General features: G+C 43.3%; 1 protein-coding gene across 5 annotated transcripts in view; it reads left to right on the top strand.

The window, feature by feature from the left end:
- The window catches only part of ankfn1 (ankyrin repeat and fibronectin type III domain containing 1), a 236,824-nt gene that overhangs the window by 129,355 nt on the left and 87,962 nt on the right, over window positions 1–19,507 (top strand). For 3 of the 5 annotated variants that reach the window (XM_052473466.1, XM_052473470.1, XM_052473463.1), the window contains exons 8-10: window positions 866–988; window positions 8,274–8,478; window positions 16,048–16,258. In XM_052473466.1, the coding sequence (XP_052329426.1) occupies window positions 866–988; window positions 8,274–8,478; window positions 16,048–16,258 (539 nt within the window). The remainder of the gene's footprint in view (window positions 1–865; window positions 989–8,273; window positions 8,479–16,047; window positions 16,259–19,507) is intronic. The other 2 variants (XM_052473478.1, XM_052473480.1) reach the window with 2 other exon arrangements.

Raw genomic sequence — 19,507 nt, 5'->3', positions numbered from 1 at the left:
ATCCCCCTTCTGTAAAGCAACCCCAGTTTTTTTTACTCAGTACAGTATGTGTAACGGCTGCCAACAGTGTGTGTGTGCGCCCAGCATCCCTCCGCTCATCTCTAGGCACCCACTCTCCGTGTGTGCTCAGTGTTCACCTCCCCAACACCCCTCTCACATTATCCTCTCTCTCTCTCTCTCTCTCTCTCTCTCCCTTTCTCTTGCAGGCTTTCCCTTCTCCCTTCAATGCGCTCCTCTGTGTGGGTGCGTGTTTGTGTGTGCAGCTAAAGCGAGATGCTTTTGCTTACACAGAGCTGCATTGAACAGGTGCTCAGTGCTATCAGCATAGCTAGCCTGAGAGGAATACAGAGACAAGCTACAGAGTAGGAACCAGAAAGGAGCTACGCTGCTCTGAAACTGATCCAGGATAGAGCACCTCTTTGGGGATGCACGTGTCTGAGCGAGCCCCTTGGAGAATGAATCTCTTGAACTTGGAGGGTCTACACTGGCCAGGGTTGTGACACACTGCCCTGCTCGGCAGGGATTCCTGGAACTTTCAGAACGGGATGGACTAAGATTTATTTAGAACTTGGATGTGCTCCAGAGAGGGACTCAGTGTGACTGAGACAGCCAGGAGAGAGCTTCAGATCTGGGCTACACTTACCTTAGTGGTACCGGCATTCCTTAGAACTCAGTGAGAGAGAAAGACCTACTGTACTCTCCTCTCTTTCTCTGTGAGATAGAGAGACATTGAGAGATTTGCCTGAATGTGACTTTTGCTTCTCATCTGGACTTAACCTCTCCTCTCAAGGGTACCATTCAGGACTGACCTCCATCTCCCTCCTCTCCTACTCTCGTCTCCCCCCTCTCCCCCTCTGCTCTGCAGCTCGGAGAGTAAGATATCTCGCCTGGCTCAGAGGTTGAACCAGAGACCAGGGGATGCTCTGATAAAGGACTTCAGACAGTTGCTCTACACGGGCTCACCACGCACGTCTCACAGCCTGGACAGGTACAACTGCTGAAGCCACCGCACACACACATACAGGTGAACACACACATGCACAAAGCACAGACGTAAGAACACACACATGCAGATTCCCACACACGCAGAGATGCATTGGTGCGTGCACAAACACACACATCAGATGATCAGATCATCAAACATCAGATAATACACTACATCAGTATGTGTGGGGTCAGTATACATCTGCTGCGCTGTCAGCTGATAATTGATCTGTTGAACTTGGTGAGTGAGAGATGTAGGCTATATAAAGGGGTAGGTAATTAATGTACACTGTACGACTGCTGCTTCAGCATTCCTGGCTGTAAGAAGAATATACTTTTTTTGGTTTCGCTCATACAATATCGATTGAAGCTGAAGATATCCTCATATCCCTCCCTTTCTCTCTCCTCGTTCCTTCTCTCTTCTCTGCGCAGAAACACATTAGACTGACTTGACTTCTGTTGCTGTTACTGTAATTTCTCTCCATCTTTATGTTCCTGTCTTTCTCAAACTGTTCTCTCTCTTCTCCCCCGTTCTTTCTCTCTCTCGCTTCTCTCTCTCTCTCTCTCTCTCTCTCTCTCTCTCTCTCTCTCTCTCTCTCTCTCGTTCTCTCTCTTTCTCTCTGCTTTGCGCAGAAACAGATTACACTGACTTGACTCCTGCTGCTGTTACTGTAATTTCTCTCCATCTTTAAGTCCTGGCTTTCTCAATCTGTTATTGCTCTTTCCCCCCGATCTCTATCTCTCCCTCCCTCTCTCTCTCTCTCTCTCTCTCTCTCTCTCTCTCTCTCTCTCTCTCTCTCTCTCTCTCTCGTTCTCTCTCTTTCTCTCTGCTTTGCGCAGAAACAGATTACACTGACTTGACTCCTGCTGCTGTTACTGTAATTTCTCTCCATCTTTAAGTCCTGTCTTTCTCAATCTGTTATTGCTCTTTCCCCCCGATCTCTATCTCTCCCTCCCTCTCTCTCTCTCTCTCGTTCTCTCTCTTTCTCTCTGCTTTGCGCAGAAACAGATTACACTGACTTGACTCCTGCTGCTGTTACTGTAATTTCTCTCCATCTTTAAGTCCTGTCTTTCTCAATCTGTTATTGCTCTTTCCCCCCGATCTCTATCTCTCCCTCCCTCTCTCTCTCTCTCTCTCTCTCTCTCTCTCTCTCTCTCTCTCTCTCTCTCTCGTTCTCTCTCTTTCTCTCTGCTTTGCGCAGAAACAGATTACACTGACTTGACTCCTGCTGCTGTTACTGTAATTTCTCTCCATCTTTAAGTCCTGGCTTTCTCAATCTGTTATTGCTCTTTCCCCCCGATCTCTATCTCTCCCTCCCTCTCTCTCTCTCTCTCTCTCGTTCTCTCTCTTTCTCTCTGCTTTGCGCAGAAACAGATTACACTGACTTGACTCCTGCTGCTGTTACTGTAATTTCTCTCCATCTTTAAGTCCTGTCTTTCTCAATCTGTTATTGCTCTTTCCCCCCGATCTCTATCTATCCCTCCCTCCCTCTCTCTCTCTATCTCTCCCTCTCTCTCTCTCTCTCTACTCTCTCTTGTTCTCTTTCCTTCCGTCTTCTGTGCGCAGAAACCGATAAGACTAACTTGACTTCTGTTTGTGTTTCTGTCTTTCTCCATCTATTATCTCGCTCTTCCCCATTCTCTCTCTGTATCGCTCTGTCCCTTATTCCTCTGTGTGTAATGTATGTGTTTCAGTGCAATTGTTGCAGTAGACTGTTGTTGAAAATGCACCTGTACGTGTCTGTTGGGTGCTACAAGTTCCGTAGGCTCTTTAGTTAGCAATGTCTTGTTTAGATGTTCCATTTGAGACAGAATCAGCGTGTTTTTCTCTGTGGAAGTGATTGAATAACGATGTTGGAGCTGAGTAGAATACCCGTACTTGCGTTCTAAGTAGTATCCTGTTTGGTAATGCAAAAAAAATAATGTTTTATAGTATGTGACATTTCCAAAATTGAGTATGCTTTAAGTGCCAGGATATCATACTAATTTCAGCTTTTTATCTAGTAGAATTTGCTACAAACTGTTAGGATTTTTATGCCTTGAGACAATTGAGACATGGATTGTGTTTGTGTGCCATTCAGAGGGTGAATGGGCAAGACAAAATATTTCAGTGCCTTTGAACAGGGTATCATAGTAGGTTCCAGGCGTACCGGTTTGAGTGTGTCAAGAACTGCAACGCTGCCGGGTTTTTCACGCTCAATATTTTCCCGAGTGTATCAAGAATGGTTCACCACCCAAAGGCCATCCAGCCAACTTGACACAACTTTGAGAAGCATTGGAGTCAACATAGAGTATATAGTTCCTGTAGAGTCCACGCCCCGAGGCTGTTCTGAGGGCAAAAGGTGTTACTCAATATTAGGAAGATGGTCCTAATGTTTTGTACACTCAGGGAATAAACAACATAGCCAAAAGTATAGGGACAACTCTTCAAATTAGTGGATTTGGCTATTTCAACCACACCCTTTGCTGACAGGTGTAAAAAATGTAGCACACAGCCATGCAATCTCCATAGACAAAGATTGCCATTCTCTGTAGTGATGAATCACGCTTCACCATCCGGTAGTCCGAAGGACGACTCTGGAACAGTGGAAACACATTCTCTGTAGTGATGAATCACACTTCACCATCCGGTAGCCAGAAGGACGACTCTGGAACAGTGGAAACACATTCTCTGTAGTGATGAATCACGCTTCACCATCCGGTAGTCCGAAGGACGACTCAGGAACAGTGGAAACACATTCTCTGTAGTGATGAATCACACTTCACCATCCGGTAGCCAGAAGGACGACTCTGGAACAGTGGAAACACATTCTCTGTAGTGATGAATCACGCTTCACCATCCGGTAGTCCGAAGGACGACTCTGGAACAGTGGAAACACATTCTCTGTAGTGATGAATCACACTTCACCATCCGGTAGTCCGAAGGACGACTCTGGAACAGTGGAAACACATTCTCTGTAGTGATGAATCACACTTCACCATCCGGTAGTCCGAAGGACGACTCAGGAACAGTGGAAACACATTCTCTGTAGTGATGAATCACGCTTCACCATCCGGTAGTCCGAAGGACGACTCTGGAACAGTGGAAACACATTCTCTGTAGTGATGAATCACGCTTCACCATCCGGTAGTCCGAAGGACGACTCTGGGTTTGGTGGATGCCAGGAAAACGCTACCTGCCACAATGCATAGTGCCGAGTGTAAAATTTGATGGGGAGGAGTAGTGGTCTGGGGCTGTTTTTCATGGCCCCTTAGTTATATTGAACTGAAATCTTAATACTACAGCATACAATTACATTCTAGATGATGCTTTGCTTCCAATTTTGTGGCAACAGTTTGGGGAAGGCCCTTTCCTGTTTGAACTTTTTTTTATTTCACCATTATTTAACCAGATAGGTTAGTTGAGAACAAGTTCTCATTTACAACTGCAACCTGGCCAATATAAAGCAAAGCAGTTCGACACATACAACAACACAGATTTACACGTGGAATAAACACCCATACAGTCAATAATACAGTAGAGAAAGTCTAAAAATAGTGTGTGCAAATGAGGGAGGTAAGGCAATAAATAGTCCATGGTGGCGAAGAAATTACAATATAGCAATTAAACACTGGAATGGTAGATGTGCAGAAGATGAATGTGTAAATAGAGATACTGGGTGCAAAGGAGCAAGATAAATAAATAAATACAGTATGGGGATGAGGTAGTTGGATGGGCTATAAACAGATGGGCTATGTACAGGTGCAGTGATCTGTGAGCTGCTCTGACAGCTGGTGTTTAAAGCTAGTGAGGGAGATATGAGTCTCCAGCTTCAGTGACTTTTGCAGTTCATTCCAGTCATTGGCAGCAGAGAACTGGAAGGAGAGGCGGCCAAAGGAGGAATTAGCTTTGGGAGTGACCAGTGAGATATACCTGCTGGAGTGAGTTCTACGGGTGGGTGCTGCTATGGTGACCAGTGAGCTGAGATAAGGCGGGGCTTTACCTAGCAAATACTTGTAGATGACCTGGAGTCAGTGGGTTTGGCGACGAGTATGAAGCGAGGGCCAGCCAACGAGAGTGTACATGTTGCAGTGGTGGGTAGTGTATGGGGCTTTAGTGACAAAACGGATGGCACTGTGATAGACTGCATCCAATTTGTTGAGTAGAGTGTTGGAGGCTATTTTGTAGATGATATCGCCGAAGTCGAGGATCGGTAGAATGGTCAGTTTTACGAGGGTATGTTTGGCACCATGAGTGAAGGATGTTTTGTTGCGATATAGGAAGCCCATTGGAGATGCTTAATGTGAGTCTGGAAAGAGAGTTGACAGTCTGACCAGACACCTAGGTATGTGTAGTTGTCCACATATTCTAAGTCAGAACCGTCCAGTGATGCTGGTGATAGTAGTGATGCTGGACGGGCGGGCAGTGATCGGTTGAAGAGCATGCATTTAGCTTTACTTGCATTTAAGAGCAGTTGGAGGCCATGAAAGGAGAGTTGTATGGCATTGAAGATCGTCTGGAGGTTAGTTAACACAGTGTCCAATGAAGGGCCAGAAGTATACAGAATGGTGTCGTCTGCGTAGAGGTGGATCAGAGAATCACCAGCAGCAAGAGCGACATCATTGATGTATACAGAGAAGAGAGCTTCTTGATATGCCATACATGACAGCTGGATGGATTATCTTGGAAATGCTCACTAGCAGGGATGCAAACAAATGTGTGCAGAAAAATAAGGTTTTTGTGTGTATAGAACATTTCTGGGATCTTTTATTTCAGCTCATGAAATCTCTCTCTCTCTCTGTTTCTCTCTCTCTGTTTCTCTTTATTTCTCTCTTTCTCTCTCGAGCACTTTTCTTATCCACTCTCTCTTTCTCTCCGGCCCTATTCACCTCTCTACTTCTCCCTTCCTCTTCCTCCCTTACTCCCAGCTAATGATTTGTCCCTTCAACCAATTTTATCAGCTCATATCCGTAGTTATTAGGGGGAAGAGTGAGAGGCCATTGTACCAGCCTGCTGCTATTTGAGGCCCAGTTGATAGAGCTGGAGTCAGATGTGAAGGACTATTTATTGTGTTCATCACTGTTCCAGCCACCTCTCAATGGATAAATGGAGAGATGACGCAACCATTAAATTCAAACACTCCTGAAAGGACAGACGTGACTATTCTGTGGTTGGTCATGAGTGTGCGGGAGTGTGTGTGCATGAGCATAAAAGAGTGCTCATTTTGGATATTTTAGTTCACTCGCCTCAATTAGTGGAGACACACACATGCTCACGCACATGCATGCATGCACACACACACTTTCCCCTGCAGTGCCTCTAGTTGGTCTTGTCTTGGGGTGGCAGGTAGCCTAGTTGTTAGAGCATTGGACCAAAAGGTTTGGATTGAATCCCCGAGCTGACAAGGTAAACATCGGTCTTTCTGCCCCTGAACAAGGCAGCTAACCCACTGTTCCCCCGGTAGGCTGTCATTGTAAATAAGAATTTGTTCTTAACTGACTTGCCGAGTTAAATAAAGGTTAAAAAAGAAATAAATGTCATGTTCCATATCTGTGTCCACAATCCCAGGTGTAATATTTGATGATATTTTAATGACATTTGGTTATTTCTTCAACATGTTAAATAAGGACACTCACTTGCACACTTAAACTAATTGTCAGCCAATTAATCAATCACTCAGTCAATTAATCAATCACTCAGTCAATTAATCAATCACTCAGTCAATTAATCAATCTCGCTTTATTCAAGAAATGTATTGATAAGATAAACTAATTGGTCCTGGAAATGATAGAGAGCATTCATCTTTGAGAAGCATAAAGGACCAAAATAAACCATCTTTAGGAGCATTTGTTTTGTTATTCTTTCTATTCCTTAGACTGTACCCAATTTTTGACTAAATATAATAATTGGGCTGCCTGAGTAAACGCAGCCATTCTATTGGAAAACTAAAGCATGTTTTTAATTCAAGCATCACATCCCTCTGTAGCTATGTGAACACTAATTATGTTTTGGCAGAGAAAAGATAATGATGGTTGTCGTGACGCGCTAGCCTGTCTTCTGTGACAGTGAAGAGATAATGATGGTTGTCGTGACGCGCTAGCCTGTCTTCTGTGACAGTGAAGAGATAATGATGGTTGTCGTGACGCGCTAGCCTGTCTTCTGTGACAGTGAAGAGATAATGATGGTTGTCGTGACGCGCTAGCCTGTCTTCTGTGACAGTGAAGAGATAATGATGGTTGTCGTGACGCGCTAGCCTGTCTTCTGTGACAGTGAAGAGATAATGATGGTTGTCGTGACGCGCTAGCCTGTCTTCTGTGACAGTGAAGAGATAATGATGGTTGTCGTGACGCGTGACGCGCTAGCCTGTCTTCTGTGACAGTGAAGAGATAATGATGGTTGTCGTGACGCGCTATATAATAATAATAATATATGCCATTTATCAGCCTTTTATCAGTTACAGTCATGTGTGCATACATTCTACGTATGGGTGGTCCCGGGGATCGAACCCACTACCCTGGCGTTACAAGCGCCATGCTCTACCAACTGAGCTACAGAAGGACCCTGTCTTCTGTGACAGTGAAGAGATAATGATGGTTGTCGTCGCCTACAGATAATGATGGTTGTCGTGTAGCCTGTCTTCTGTGACAGTGAAGAGATAATGATGGTTGTCGTGACGCGCTAGCCTGTCTTCTGTGACAGTGAAGAGATAATGATGGTTGTCGTGACGCGCTAGCCTGTCTTCTGTGACAGTGAAGAGATAATGAATAGAGGAACACTAGAATGTTCCTTTTTCATGAATGGTTTCTGAAGAGCGCTCCACTTCACTGAGCTTTCTCACAGCTGAATGCAGAGGTTTGAAACTCAGCTTCTTATTGGTCTATTAACTAATTTAACGTATGGGGATGTCACCAGGCAGGCCAAAACTCCATCCCACCAAAACACGCTGACATTTCAGGTGGTCTTTTCAAACAACTCTTACACTAAAAGGGCATTATAATAGTTTTCACAATTTCACAGTATTATTCCAACCTCATCGTGTGGAAATATATATAAAACACAGGAAGATTACATAGTCCTTGAGGACATGTGAAGATGATGACGATTTTAACTTACACCAGATATGAAGTGTGCCTTGGTATTTTTTTCTAATATATTTTCCTCCCTGCCTTTAGGAACTTATGTTCTGTCAAACTCATCAATTTGTACTGTCTTCATTGTCAGCCAATATATAATTGGGTAGAAATGTAGACTATTACTGTCCTCAAGAGAAATTGGTCTTACACATTCAAATGACTTTTCTCTTCCTTAGGAACTTTTATTCTGTCAGCATGACTCAACAGATGCAGAACCTGCAGCTGGCCCAAACCAGGAAGTGCTCGGGAGGCCCTGCCTCTCCCAGCGCTGCCAAGCGCCTGTACAGGAACCTATCAGAGAAGCTCAAAGGTGGCCACTCCTCCTTTGAGGAGGCCTACTTCTTCGGCCGTGGAGACCGCCACGGTCATCGCAAGGGCTCGGTGAGTTGGGGATTGTGTGTGTGTGCGTGCGTGCCCTGTTTGTGTGTGTGTGTTCGTTTGTGTGGAATTTTGTGTGTATGGGTGAGCATCTATACGGGACTGTTATTCGTCATCATCTTCATCAGATCAAATGATACCAACCAGCCCAGATAAGAGTGTCCAGGAGGACTATACTGTGACTTACTTTACTCTTATAAGTAAAGGAATCTGGAAGAACCTTTATGGAGTTTAAATAATTGCCCATAGGGGAAACCTTTCCAGTTGTAAAATGTTCTTTGAGGAAAAGGGTTTTCGGTGAATGCATGTGTTAAGGTTCAAACCTTTTCACATGGATGGGAAGGGGTTACATTTTTTACCTTATTAGTAATATATTGTAGAGGTATTTGGGGTATTTAGGTGGCAGCCTATCAGAAGATTGGAGGCGTGGCTTTCAGGTTTTGGCCACCCATTAGAGTAAATGTGATACTTGTGATTCATTTATTTCCCTTGAATATTTATGCATATTGCATATTGTAGGACAATATTAACATTACTGATTACATATAGTAATAAAATGCTAACTATTACAACTTTGGCATTTGCACAGGCTCTTGATTAACTCTTACATCTCTGTAAGCCTCATTGATTCTACAAAACTGTCAGTTTTCAACCTTAACATGTGTTGACAGTACAACAGAACAGATGAACAGACATTTACTCCTACAGGTGTCCTAAAAATATATTTCTGAAAGCCACGCCACTACTAAGCCACACCTCTAGTCCATTGTTCCTCCATGAACCCTTTGCTACATTGAAACATTCCTCCAAGGTTCCTCCAAGGTTCCTCCAATTGTCGCTCAACTAACCAAAGGTGCAAATATTAACAATTAATAACAATGGTTCCTTGAGGAACTCCAGGGTTCCTCGAGTCTCCACTAATTCTATGTGTAGAGTCACCCAATGTCTTCAGATATTTACTGGCTAGGCTGGAGGTCTCTCTTTGTGTCTGGGACACTGGACACCGGGATTAGACAGTGACTGGCTAGGCTGGAGGTCTCTCTGTGTATCTGAGACTCTGGGTTTAGACAGTGACTGGCTAGGCTGGAGGTCTCTCTGTGTATCTGAGACTCTGGGTTTAGACAGTGACTGGCTAGGCTGGAGGTCTCTCTGTGTATCTGAGACTGGGTTCAGACAGTGACTGGCTAGGCTGGAGGTCTCTCTCTGTCTCGGGATCAATACAGATTGGGTTGGTGTGTATTGTCCCATTTCCTGTAATTGGTTTATAATTTCTTTAGAAATGGCCCATAGAATTAGAATATGGCCCATGAGTAAGTTAATAGGATCTCTATGAGGTAGCCCCTCTGATTGTAAGCCCAAGAGGCACAGAATACAACAAGTCCTGTTGGTCAGGACTCCATCACATCATCTTGCAAGTCTCCCAGTGCTGTGACTCTATATATGCATCTGTGAACACATACACAGTCACTGTTATATTACCAATGGCAGTTAGATAGGGGATATCTGACAAACAAACATACTGTATACTATGTTGGAGTTTGATCAGGTCAGACTAAACCTACCTAATTCTGGTCTCCCTATTGACAGGCAAGAGGTGAGGCTGGAGGTAAGGTCTTTGCCAGTGCCCTGTTGATGGGCATAGCAGCGTAGATCAGCTCCTGGCCCCTCATCAACTTGATCGCCACATTCACCTTTCTATTTCACTTCAGATGCCATATGTGAAGTGAAATAGAATAGTAAATGCAGCAATCAGGCTGGTTCCACCATGCTAGGTTATGGTGAATTGGGAGAAAATTCTAAACACCAACCTGATTCAAGTGTCCTCCCTGTTCCATTTATAGGAATACTCACAGCGAGGTCATGTCTATGTGATGCTGAGGGTCCCCTTGCTGGTCTTCTCTATGTTGCATGTTCGGCTGCAAACTCGACATCTCTCGAGCAACTGCAGCAGGCAATCCTCTTAAACAAAGTACTTCCTCATCTTATGAGGTGGTGTTGACAGGGAGGGCCTATGACAGGGTGATACAATAGACTGCCAAGTGGTAAATTGCATTTTCTTATAAAGAAAGGACAAAGATTTTTTATATTGCACTTCACAACCAAAACGACTCTACTACTTGTACTGTATCAAGAGGATGGGTAATTAACCTATTAGTTTATCAAACAGGGTATTTTTTATACAACATTTCACATAACACACATTGTTGTTGATGAAGCCGTCTGTGTCATCAGGACAGTAACTCGGGTCAAGCTAATTCTAGGTCGTCATTAGTTACCACAGCCACAAAGTCATAAATACCGCCTATTTCTACAGTTGATCTTCTTAAAATGTGATTTTAAAACTAACCGTAACCTTAACTACACTGCTAACCTTATTCCGAACCCTAACCTTAAATTAAGACCAAAAAGCACATCATTTTTTACGATGTAGCCAATGTTGACTTTGTGGTTGTGGAAACCCTAATTATATACTTTACAGATATAGACTGAGTATATCTCCAGATTAGATTCAGGCTGGTAAAACTGTCACGGTTTGCTCTTAGTTCACTGTATTAGTGAGATTCAGACATGAGTTAGCTACCACCATAGCTGAATCCTTTATTTAGTTTTGCCCTAGACAATACAGAATACACTTGTATGAGCTACGACCTAACTAAGTTGTAATGAGGTAACTATGAGGTACCTCGCTCGCTTTATCAATAGATAGCTACCTACATAACCAGCAATAATATTAGCTAAGTTATACCAGAGAGGTCAGTAGCTAGCTAGCTAGCCTCCATCGCTAGCATTATCAAATGATAACGATACATAACCCAGCAGTATCTAGACAATACAGAAACCTATATGAGCTATGACCTAACTAAGTTGTAATGAGGTAGCTAGATAGCTACCTGCATAACCAACAATAACATTATATAACGTCATTAGCTAAGTTATACCAGAGGTCATTATATTCCAGTACCTCTGGTTATACACACCACCACCGGTTGTTGCACACCAAGCTAGAGTTACTGGGGCAGACTTGGGGACCGACGAACTCCAACTGCCTATTCCACATACTAGGGTCCTTCAGCAGGGCATGCAAACCATAGAACTTCACTCTGCCGTCCTTTCAACACCTTGGGGGCGATGAAACAATGGTGCCATGTTCAGTTAAAGGCAGTGAAGTGGGTGGAGGGGCGATTTGCACATGGAGCTTGGCAAAAGGGGGCATGATTTGTTGACATAATCAATGTTGGGTTTGGATAATAATTTAGTTATTGTTCCAAACTCTGTTTTAAAGGAGACTGGCTTTGACCAAAATGATCCTCTTTACTTACACTTTGTAGTAGAGGTCGACTGATTAATCGGAATGGCCGATTAATTAGGTCTGATTTCAAGTTTTCATAACAATCGGAAATCTGTATTTTTGGACACTGAATTGGCCTTTCTTTAAAAACAAAAACATTTACACCTTTATTTAACTAGGCAAGTCAGTTAAGAACACAAGAACACAGTTAAGAACACAAAAACACATCTTATTTTCAATGAAGGCCTAGGAACAGAGGGGTAACTGCCTTGTTCAGGGGCGGAACCACAGATTTTTACCTTGTCAGCTCGGGGATTCAATCTTGCAACCTTACAGTTAACTAGTCCAACGCTCTATCCACCTGCCTCTCATTGCACTCCACAAAGAGCCTGCCTGTTAAGCGAATGCAGTAAGAAGCCAAGGTAAGTTAAACTTATCTTGTAAAAAACAATCAATCAATCATAATCACTAGTTAACTACACATGGTTGATGATATTACTAGTTTATCTAGCATGTCTTGTGTTGCATATAATCGATGCAGTGCGCATTCGCAAAAAAGGACTGTCGTTGCTCCAACGTGTACCTGACCATAAACATCAATGCCTTTCTTTAAGTGAATACACAAGTATATATTTTTAAACCTGCATATTTAGTTAATATTGCCTGCTACCATGAATTTCTTTTAACTAGGTAAATTGTGTCACTTCTCTTGCAACAGAGTCAGGGTATATGCAGCAGTTTGGGCTGCCTGGCTCGTTGCGAACGTTGTAGACTATTTCAATCCTAACAAAGACAGCCAACTTCACCAAACGGAGGATGATTTAACAAAAGTGCATTTGCGAAAAAAGCACAATCGTTGCACGACTGTACCTAGCCATAAACACCAAAGCCTTTCTTAAAATCAATACACAGAAGTATATATTTTTAAACCTGCATATTTAGTTAAAAGAAATCCAGATTAGCAGGTGATATTAACCAGGTGAAATTGTGTCACTTCTCTTGCGTTCATTGCACGCAGAGTCAGTGTATATGCAACAGTTTGGGCCGCCTGGGTCGTTGCCAACTAATTTGCCAGAATTTTATGTAATTATGACATAACATTGAAGGTTGTACAATGTAACAGGAATATTTAGACTTAGGGATGCCACCCGTTAGATAAAATACAGAACGGTTCCATAGTTCACTGAAATAATAAACGTTTTGTTTTCAAAATGATAGTTTCCGGATTCGACGATATTAATGACCAAAGGCTCATATTTCTGTGTGTTATTATGTTATAATTAAGTCTATGATTTGATATTTGATAGAGCAGTCTGACTGAGCGGTGGTAGGCAGCAGCATGCTCATAAGCATTCATTCAAACAGCACTTTCGTGCATTTTGCCAGCAGCTCTTCGCTGTGCTTCAAGCATTGAGCTGTTTATGACTTCAAGCCTATCAACTCCCAAGATTAGGTTAGCTAGTTAGTGGGGTGCGCGCTAATAGAGTTTCAAACGTCACTCGCTCTGAGACCTGGAGTAGTTGTTCCCCTTGCTTTGCAAGGGCCGCGGATTTTGTGGAGCGATGGGTAACGATGCTTCGAGGGTGGCTGTTGTCGATGTGTTCCTGGTTCGAGCCCAGGTAGGGGTGAGGAGAGGGACGGAAGCTATACTGTTACACTGGCAATACTAAAGTGCCTATAAGAACATCCCATAGTCAAAGGTATATGAAATGGTATAGAGAGAAATAGTCCTAAAAATACTATATTAACTACAACCTAAAACCTCTTACCTTGGAATATTGAAGTTTCATGTTAAAAGGAACCACCAGCTTTCATATGTTCTCATGTTCTGAGCAAGGAACTTAAACGTTAGCTTTTTTACATAGCAAATATTGTTGCACTTTTACTTTCTTCTTCAACACTTTGTTTTTGCATTATTTAAACCAAATTGAACATGTTTCATTATTTATTTGAGACAAAATAGATTTTTATTAATGTATTATATTAAGTTAAAATAAGTGTTCATTCAGTATTGTTGTAACTGTCATTATTACAAATAAATAAATCGGACGATTAATCGGTATCGGCCTTTTTTTGTTCCTCCAATAATCGGTATCGGTATCGGCGTTGAAAAATCATAATCGGTCGACCTCTACTTTGTAGTACATTTTGGCACTAGAATAAATGTTTCTGCCTCGATGCCACACAGGCTTTCAAAGGGATTAGTTGCTTTTTAGGGGCAGTTGCTCTTTAAACTCTAGAGCTGATGTTTCTCAATCTGATGATAAATTCCACCTGGCTACACTTTATCTCACATACAGGTTGTTGTTAACTCCTCCTTAAAGCTAGATTCATCAATTGGCGAAACTCCCACGTCCATTTGGGATATTACAAAAACAAAGAAGTTACTGAAAACAATGAACAGTGTTTTTTTCCCCTGACATCATTACACGATGGAACAGCAGAATATATACTGCACCTTTTTTTACCACACTGCCAGATGCTCATCTGCTCCGTTTCATCAATACAACTAAAACAATAACAAAGGTGCTGGGGTGCTCTCTCTCTCTCTCTCTCTCTCTCTCTCTCTCTCTCTCTCTCTCTCTCTCTCTCTCTCTCTCTCTCTCTCTCTCTCGTTCTCTCTCGTTCTCTCTCGTTCTCTCTCGTTCTCTCTCGTTCTCTCTCTTCTCTCTCTCTCTCTCTCTCTCTCTCTCTCTCTCTCTCTCTCTCTCTCTCTCTCTCTCTCTCTCGTTCTCTCTCGTTCTCTCTCGTTCTCTCTCGTTCTCTCTCTCTCTCTCTCTCTCTCTCTCTCTCTCTCTCTCTCTCTCTCTCTCTCTCTCGGTTCTGTTGTAGTTGGTTTCTAAATGCAACTGCTTTTAGACCAAATGGGTCTTTCATTTCACAGACAAACACATACACACACTTCTCATTAGTCCTCCAGGCGCAAGTATTTCAATCACGCTGAACCTACCATTATCTGTATCACTTTCCGTGTTGGGGTCTTCAACCTTTTCTTACCCAGGGATCGTCTCACAGGCAAACCCACGACCCAGGGACCCCATCATACAATCAACAAAAATATATTGTTTTCACATCTGGTCTTATCATCAGGTGAATGATCATGGCAGGAAGAAGTAATGTTTTTCATTATTTTGACTCTCCCACATTATCATTAGAAGATGAAGTATAAACTCCAACATAGCCTATTAGCTATAAAAGGTATAGTATCTCCAAATACATTTTCGCTAAGAGCAGCTGTTTAGCACGTTAGAGATTAGCGATGTCCAAGTAAAGAAAGTTTACCAGCAGCACTTGCTGCTACTGCCTACTTCAGATACTCCAGTGAGTGTAATTTGCTCAATAATAGGATTTCAGAAATAGTTGACATAGTTAACTGTAGGTATGTCATAAAAATGTGTATATTCTGTTGTTGCTAGTGATATTGATAAAAACATTTTAAATAATGTGTATCTTCTTAATTTTTTCTCTGACCTACTGCAGTACCTCTGCGGAACCCCGGTTGAATAATCTTTAATACAGCTTCAGCACTTTCACTGCAGTTTTACCTCCTTCTCTCACCTTCTCACTTTCCTTTCCCTCTCTCTTTCTCACTCTCTCTCTCTCATGTACCGTCGCCATGTCACCTCTCCTCTCTATGGTCCAATTGTCACACATCAATTATCACACAGGAACTTGACAATCACCCCGCTTAATGTTGTTGCTTTGTCTGCCTTGGTTTCAGCGTGTTTAGTTCTGTTGATGATTGATGATGGTGATGATGATGAGGATGACGTCAACGATGATGATGTTTGTATTCTGACGTGTGTGTGTGTGTCCCTCCTCTTCTCTCCTCCAGAGCATGCAAGGTAGTGAGTGTCTGTTTGAGGCGATGATGATGTTTGTATTCTGACGTGTGTGTGTGTGTCCCTCCTCTTCTCTCCTCCAGAGCATGCAAGGTAGTGAGTGTCTGTTTGAGGCGATGATGATGTTTGTATTCTGACGTGTGTGTGTGTGTCCCTCCTCTTCTCTCCTCCAGAGCATGCAAGGTAGTGAGTGTCTGTTTGAGGCGATGATGATGTTTGTATTCTGACGTGTGTGTGTGTGTCCCTCCTCTTCTCTCCTCCAGAGCATGCAAGGTAGTGAGTGTCTGTTTGAGGCGATGATGATGTTTGTATTCTGACGTGTGTGTGTGTGTCCCTCCTCTTCTCTCCTCCAGAGCATGCAAGGTAGTGAGTGTCTGTTTGAGGCGATGATGATGTTTGTATTCTGACGTGTGTGTGTGTCCCTCCTCTTCTCTCCTCCAGAGCATGCAAGGTAGTGAGTGTCTGTTTGAGGCGGTGGAGCAGCAGGATCTAGATGCTGTCCAGATCCTTCTCTACCAGTACACAGCTGAGGAGCTGGACCTCGGCACACCCGACAGCCAAGGGTTAACACCGCTAGACATCGCCATCATGACCAACAACACCCCCATAGCCAAACTACTGCTGAAGGCTGGCGCCAAGGAGAGCCCTCACTGTGAGTGTACACTATATAGGGCACACTGAGTACACACTTAGTAAGATATACTAAGTACACACTATGGAGGGTGCAATGGGAGTATACACACTAATTAGTGCAACCTTCCGACTCAAAGTCCAGCATTGAAACTTGGTGGAGTATCCAGATTACCATACCTTCATACCGGCTTTGTGCCATACTGGGATATTCGGTAATACCGGCACTGAACACAAGGGGCACTGATTTCAAACCCCACCGATGCTCTGTAATCCGAAGGTTAGCAATGCTAAACAAGTACATGTAAAATCCCATAAATAATGCTAACTAAACGAGCGCATTGCAAACATTTTGTACAGTTTCTGACCTAAACTATACAAGTCACTCAAATATTTACATTTTACATTTAACCATTATTTAACTAGGCGAGTCAGTTAAGAACAAATTCTTATTTAGAATAACAGCCTACACCGGTCAAACACGGACGACGCTGGGCCAATTGTGCGCCGCCCAATGGGACTCCCAATCACGTCCAGTTGTGATACAGCCTGGATTCGAACGAGGGTGTCTGTGGTGACGCCTCAAGCACTGAGATGCAGTACCTTAGACCGCCGCGCCACTCAGGAGCAAATATGCTACTCACAGTTTGCTGCACGCACAACACAAATATTAGCCAGCAAGGCTCTTGATCCAGGAGGGATTTCCCTGCTGTTAAGCGAATGCTTCATTTTGGAAGAAGCTGACCACTTAGCTAGATAGCTAACTATCTTCTAAATTAGCTAACCAAATGCACAACTGCAGAGCATTCAGCACATTTTAGACAGATAACTTAATAGTTATAAGATATCTAGCTGGCAAACATTTAGTTGTGAATTCCATAGTGTAATTAAATCTCCTGGCACATACTGAAGAACAGTGATTTACTCACAAGACTCCGGTCTCTTATTGTTGTGTGCTCGTAAACAAACACCACGTGACTGGGGGACTACTGTAAGCTTTGTAATAATGTGACAGGTGAAATGAAGAATGCAATGCTTTATCTCCTAACGTATCGCACAAGTTGACTGCAGGTATTTACTTAAAAAGTAGCTGCACATATTCAAACTTCAAAGAAATGTTTTCAACAACATTGAAAAACCATCCCATGGCTTTTTACAAATACCCCGGTATACGGTATACCACCCAATCCCTTACTCAAAGATACAGTGCCTTCGGAAAGTATTCAGACCCCATGGCTTTTTACAAATACCCCGGTATGCGGTATACCACCCAATCCGTTACTCAAAGATACAGTGCCTTCGGAAAGTATTCAGACCCCATGGCTTTTTACAAATACCCCGGTATACGGTATACCACCCAATCCCTTACTCAAAGATACAGTGCCTTCGGAAAGTATTCAGACCCCATGGCTTTTTACAAATACCCCGGTATGCGGTATACCACCCAATCCGTTACTCAAAGATACAGTGCCTTCGGAAAGTATTCAGACCCCATGGCTTTTTACAAATACCCCGGTATACGGTATACCACCCAATCCGTTACTCAAAGATACAGTGCCTTCGGAAAGTATTCAGACCCCATGGCTTTTTACAAATACCCCGGTATGCGGTATACCACCCAATCCGTTACTCAAAGATACAGTGCCTTCGGAAAGTATTCAGACCCCATGGCATTTTACAAATACCCCGGTATACGATATACCACCCAATCCCTTACTCAAAGATACAGTGCCTTCGGAAAGTATTCAGACCCCATGGCTTTTTACAAATACCCCGGTATACGGTATACCACCCAATCCCTTCCTCAAAGATACAGTGCCTTCGGAAAGTATTCAGACCCCATGGCTTTTTACAAATACCCCGGTATACGGTATACCACCCAATCCCTTACTCAAAGATACAGTGCCTTCCGAAAGTATTCAGACCCCATGGCTTTTTACAAATACCCCGGTATACGGTATACCACCCAATCCCTTACTCAAAGATACAGTGCCTTCGGAAAGTATTCAGACCCCTTGACTTTTTACACATTTTGTCAGGTTACAGCCTTATTCCAACATTGATCATTAAATAGTTTTTTCCCCTCATCAATCTTCACACAATACCCCATAATAATAAAAAAGTATTCAGACCCTTTACTCATTATTTTGTTGAAGCACATTTGGCAGCGAATACAGCCTCAAGTCCTCTTGGGTATGACGCTACAAGCTTGGCACACCTGTATTTGGGGAGTTTCTCCCATTCTCCTCTGCAGCTCCTCTCAAGCAGTCTCATTGGATGGGGAGCGTTGCTGCACACACAGTTATTTTCTGGTCTCTTCAGAGATATTGGATTGGGTTCAATTCTGGGCTCTGGCTGGGCCACTCAAGGACGTTCAGAGACTTGTCCTGAATCCACTTCTGCGTTGTCTTGGCTGTGTGCTTAGGGTCATTGTCCTGTTGGAAGGTGAACCTTTGTTCCAGTCTGAGGTCCTGAGCGCTCTGGAGCAGGTTTTCATCAAGGATCTCTCTGTACTTTGCTCAGTTCATCTTTGCCTCGATCCTGACTATTCTCCCAATCACTGCCGCTGAAAAACATCCCCACAGCATGATGCTGTCACCACCATGCTTCACCGTAGGGATGGTGTCACGTTTCCTCCAGACGTGACACTTGGCATTCAGGCCAAAGAGTTCAATCTCGGTTTCATCAGCCCAGAGAATCTTGTTTCTCATGGTCTGAGAGTCTTTAGGTGCCAAGCGGGCTGTCATGTGCCTTTTACTGAGGAGTGGCTTCCATCTGGCCACTCTACCATAAAGGCCTGATTGGTGGAGTGCTGCAGAGATAGTTGGTCCTTCTGGAAGGTTCTCTCATCTCCACTGAGAGCTCTGTCAGAGTGACCATCGGGCTCTGACCAAGGCCCTTCTCCTTTGATTGCTCAGTTTGGCCGAGTGGCCAGCTCTAGGTAGAGTCTTGGTGGTTCCGAACTTCTTCCTCAAAAGAAGGATAGAAGCCACTGTGTTCTTGGGGATCTTCAATGCTGCAGAAATATTTTGGTACCCTTCCCAGATTTGTGCCTTGACACAATCCTGTCTCGGAGCTGTACGGACAATTTCTTCAATCTCATGGCTTGATTTTTGCTCTGACATGCACTGTCAACTGTGGGACCTTATATAGACAGGTGTGTGCCTTCCCAAATCATGTCCAATCTATTGAATTTACCACAGGTGGAGTCCAATCAAGTTGTAGAAACATCTCAAGGATTATCAATGGAAACAGGATGCACCTGAGCTCA

The sequence above is a fragment of the Oncorhynchus keta genome, chromosome 2, assembly GCF_023373465.1.
Source record: "Oncorhynchus keta strain PuntledgeMale-10-30-2019 chromosome 2, Oket_V2, whole genome shotgun sequence".
NCBI lineage: Eukaryota > Metazoa > Chordata > Actinopteri > Salmoniformes > Salmonidae > Oncorhynchus > Oncorhynchus keta.
Note: the sequence above shows the minus strand (reverse complement) of the source record. Positions and strands in the feature narration are given on the sequence as shown.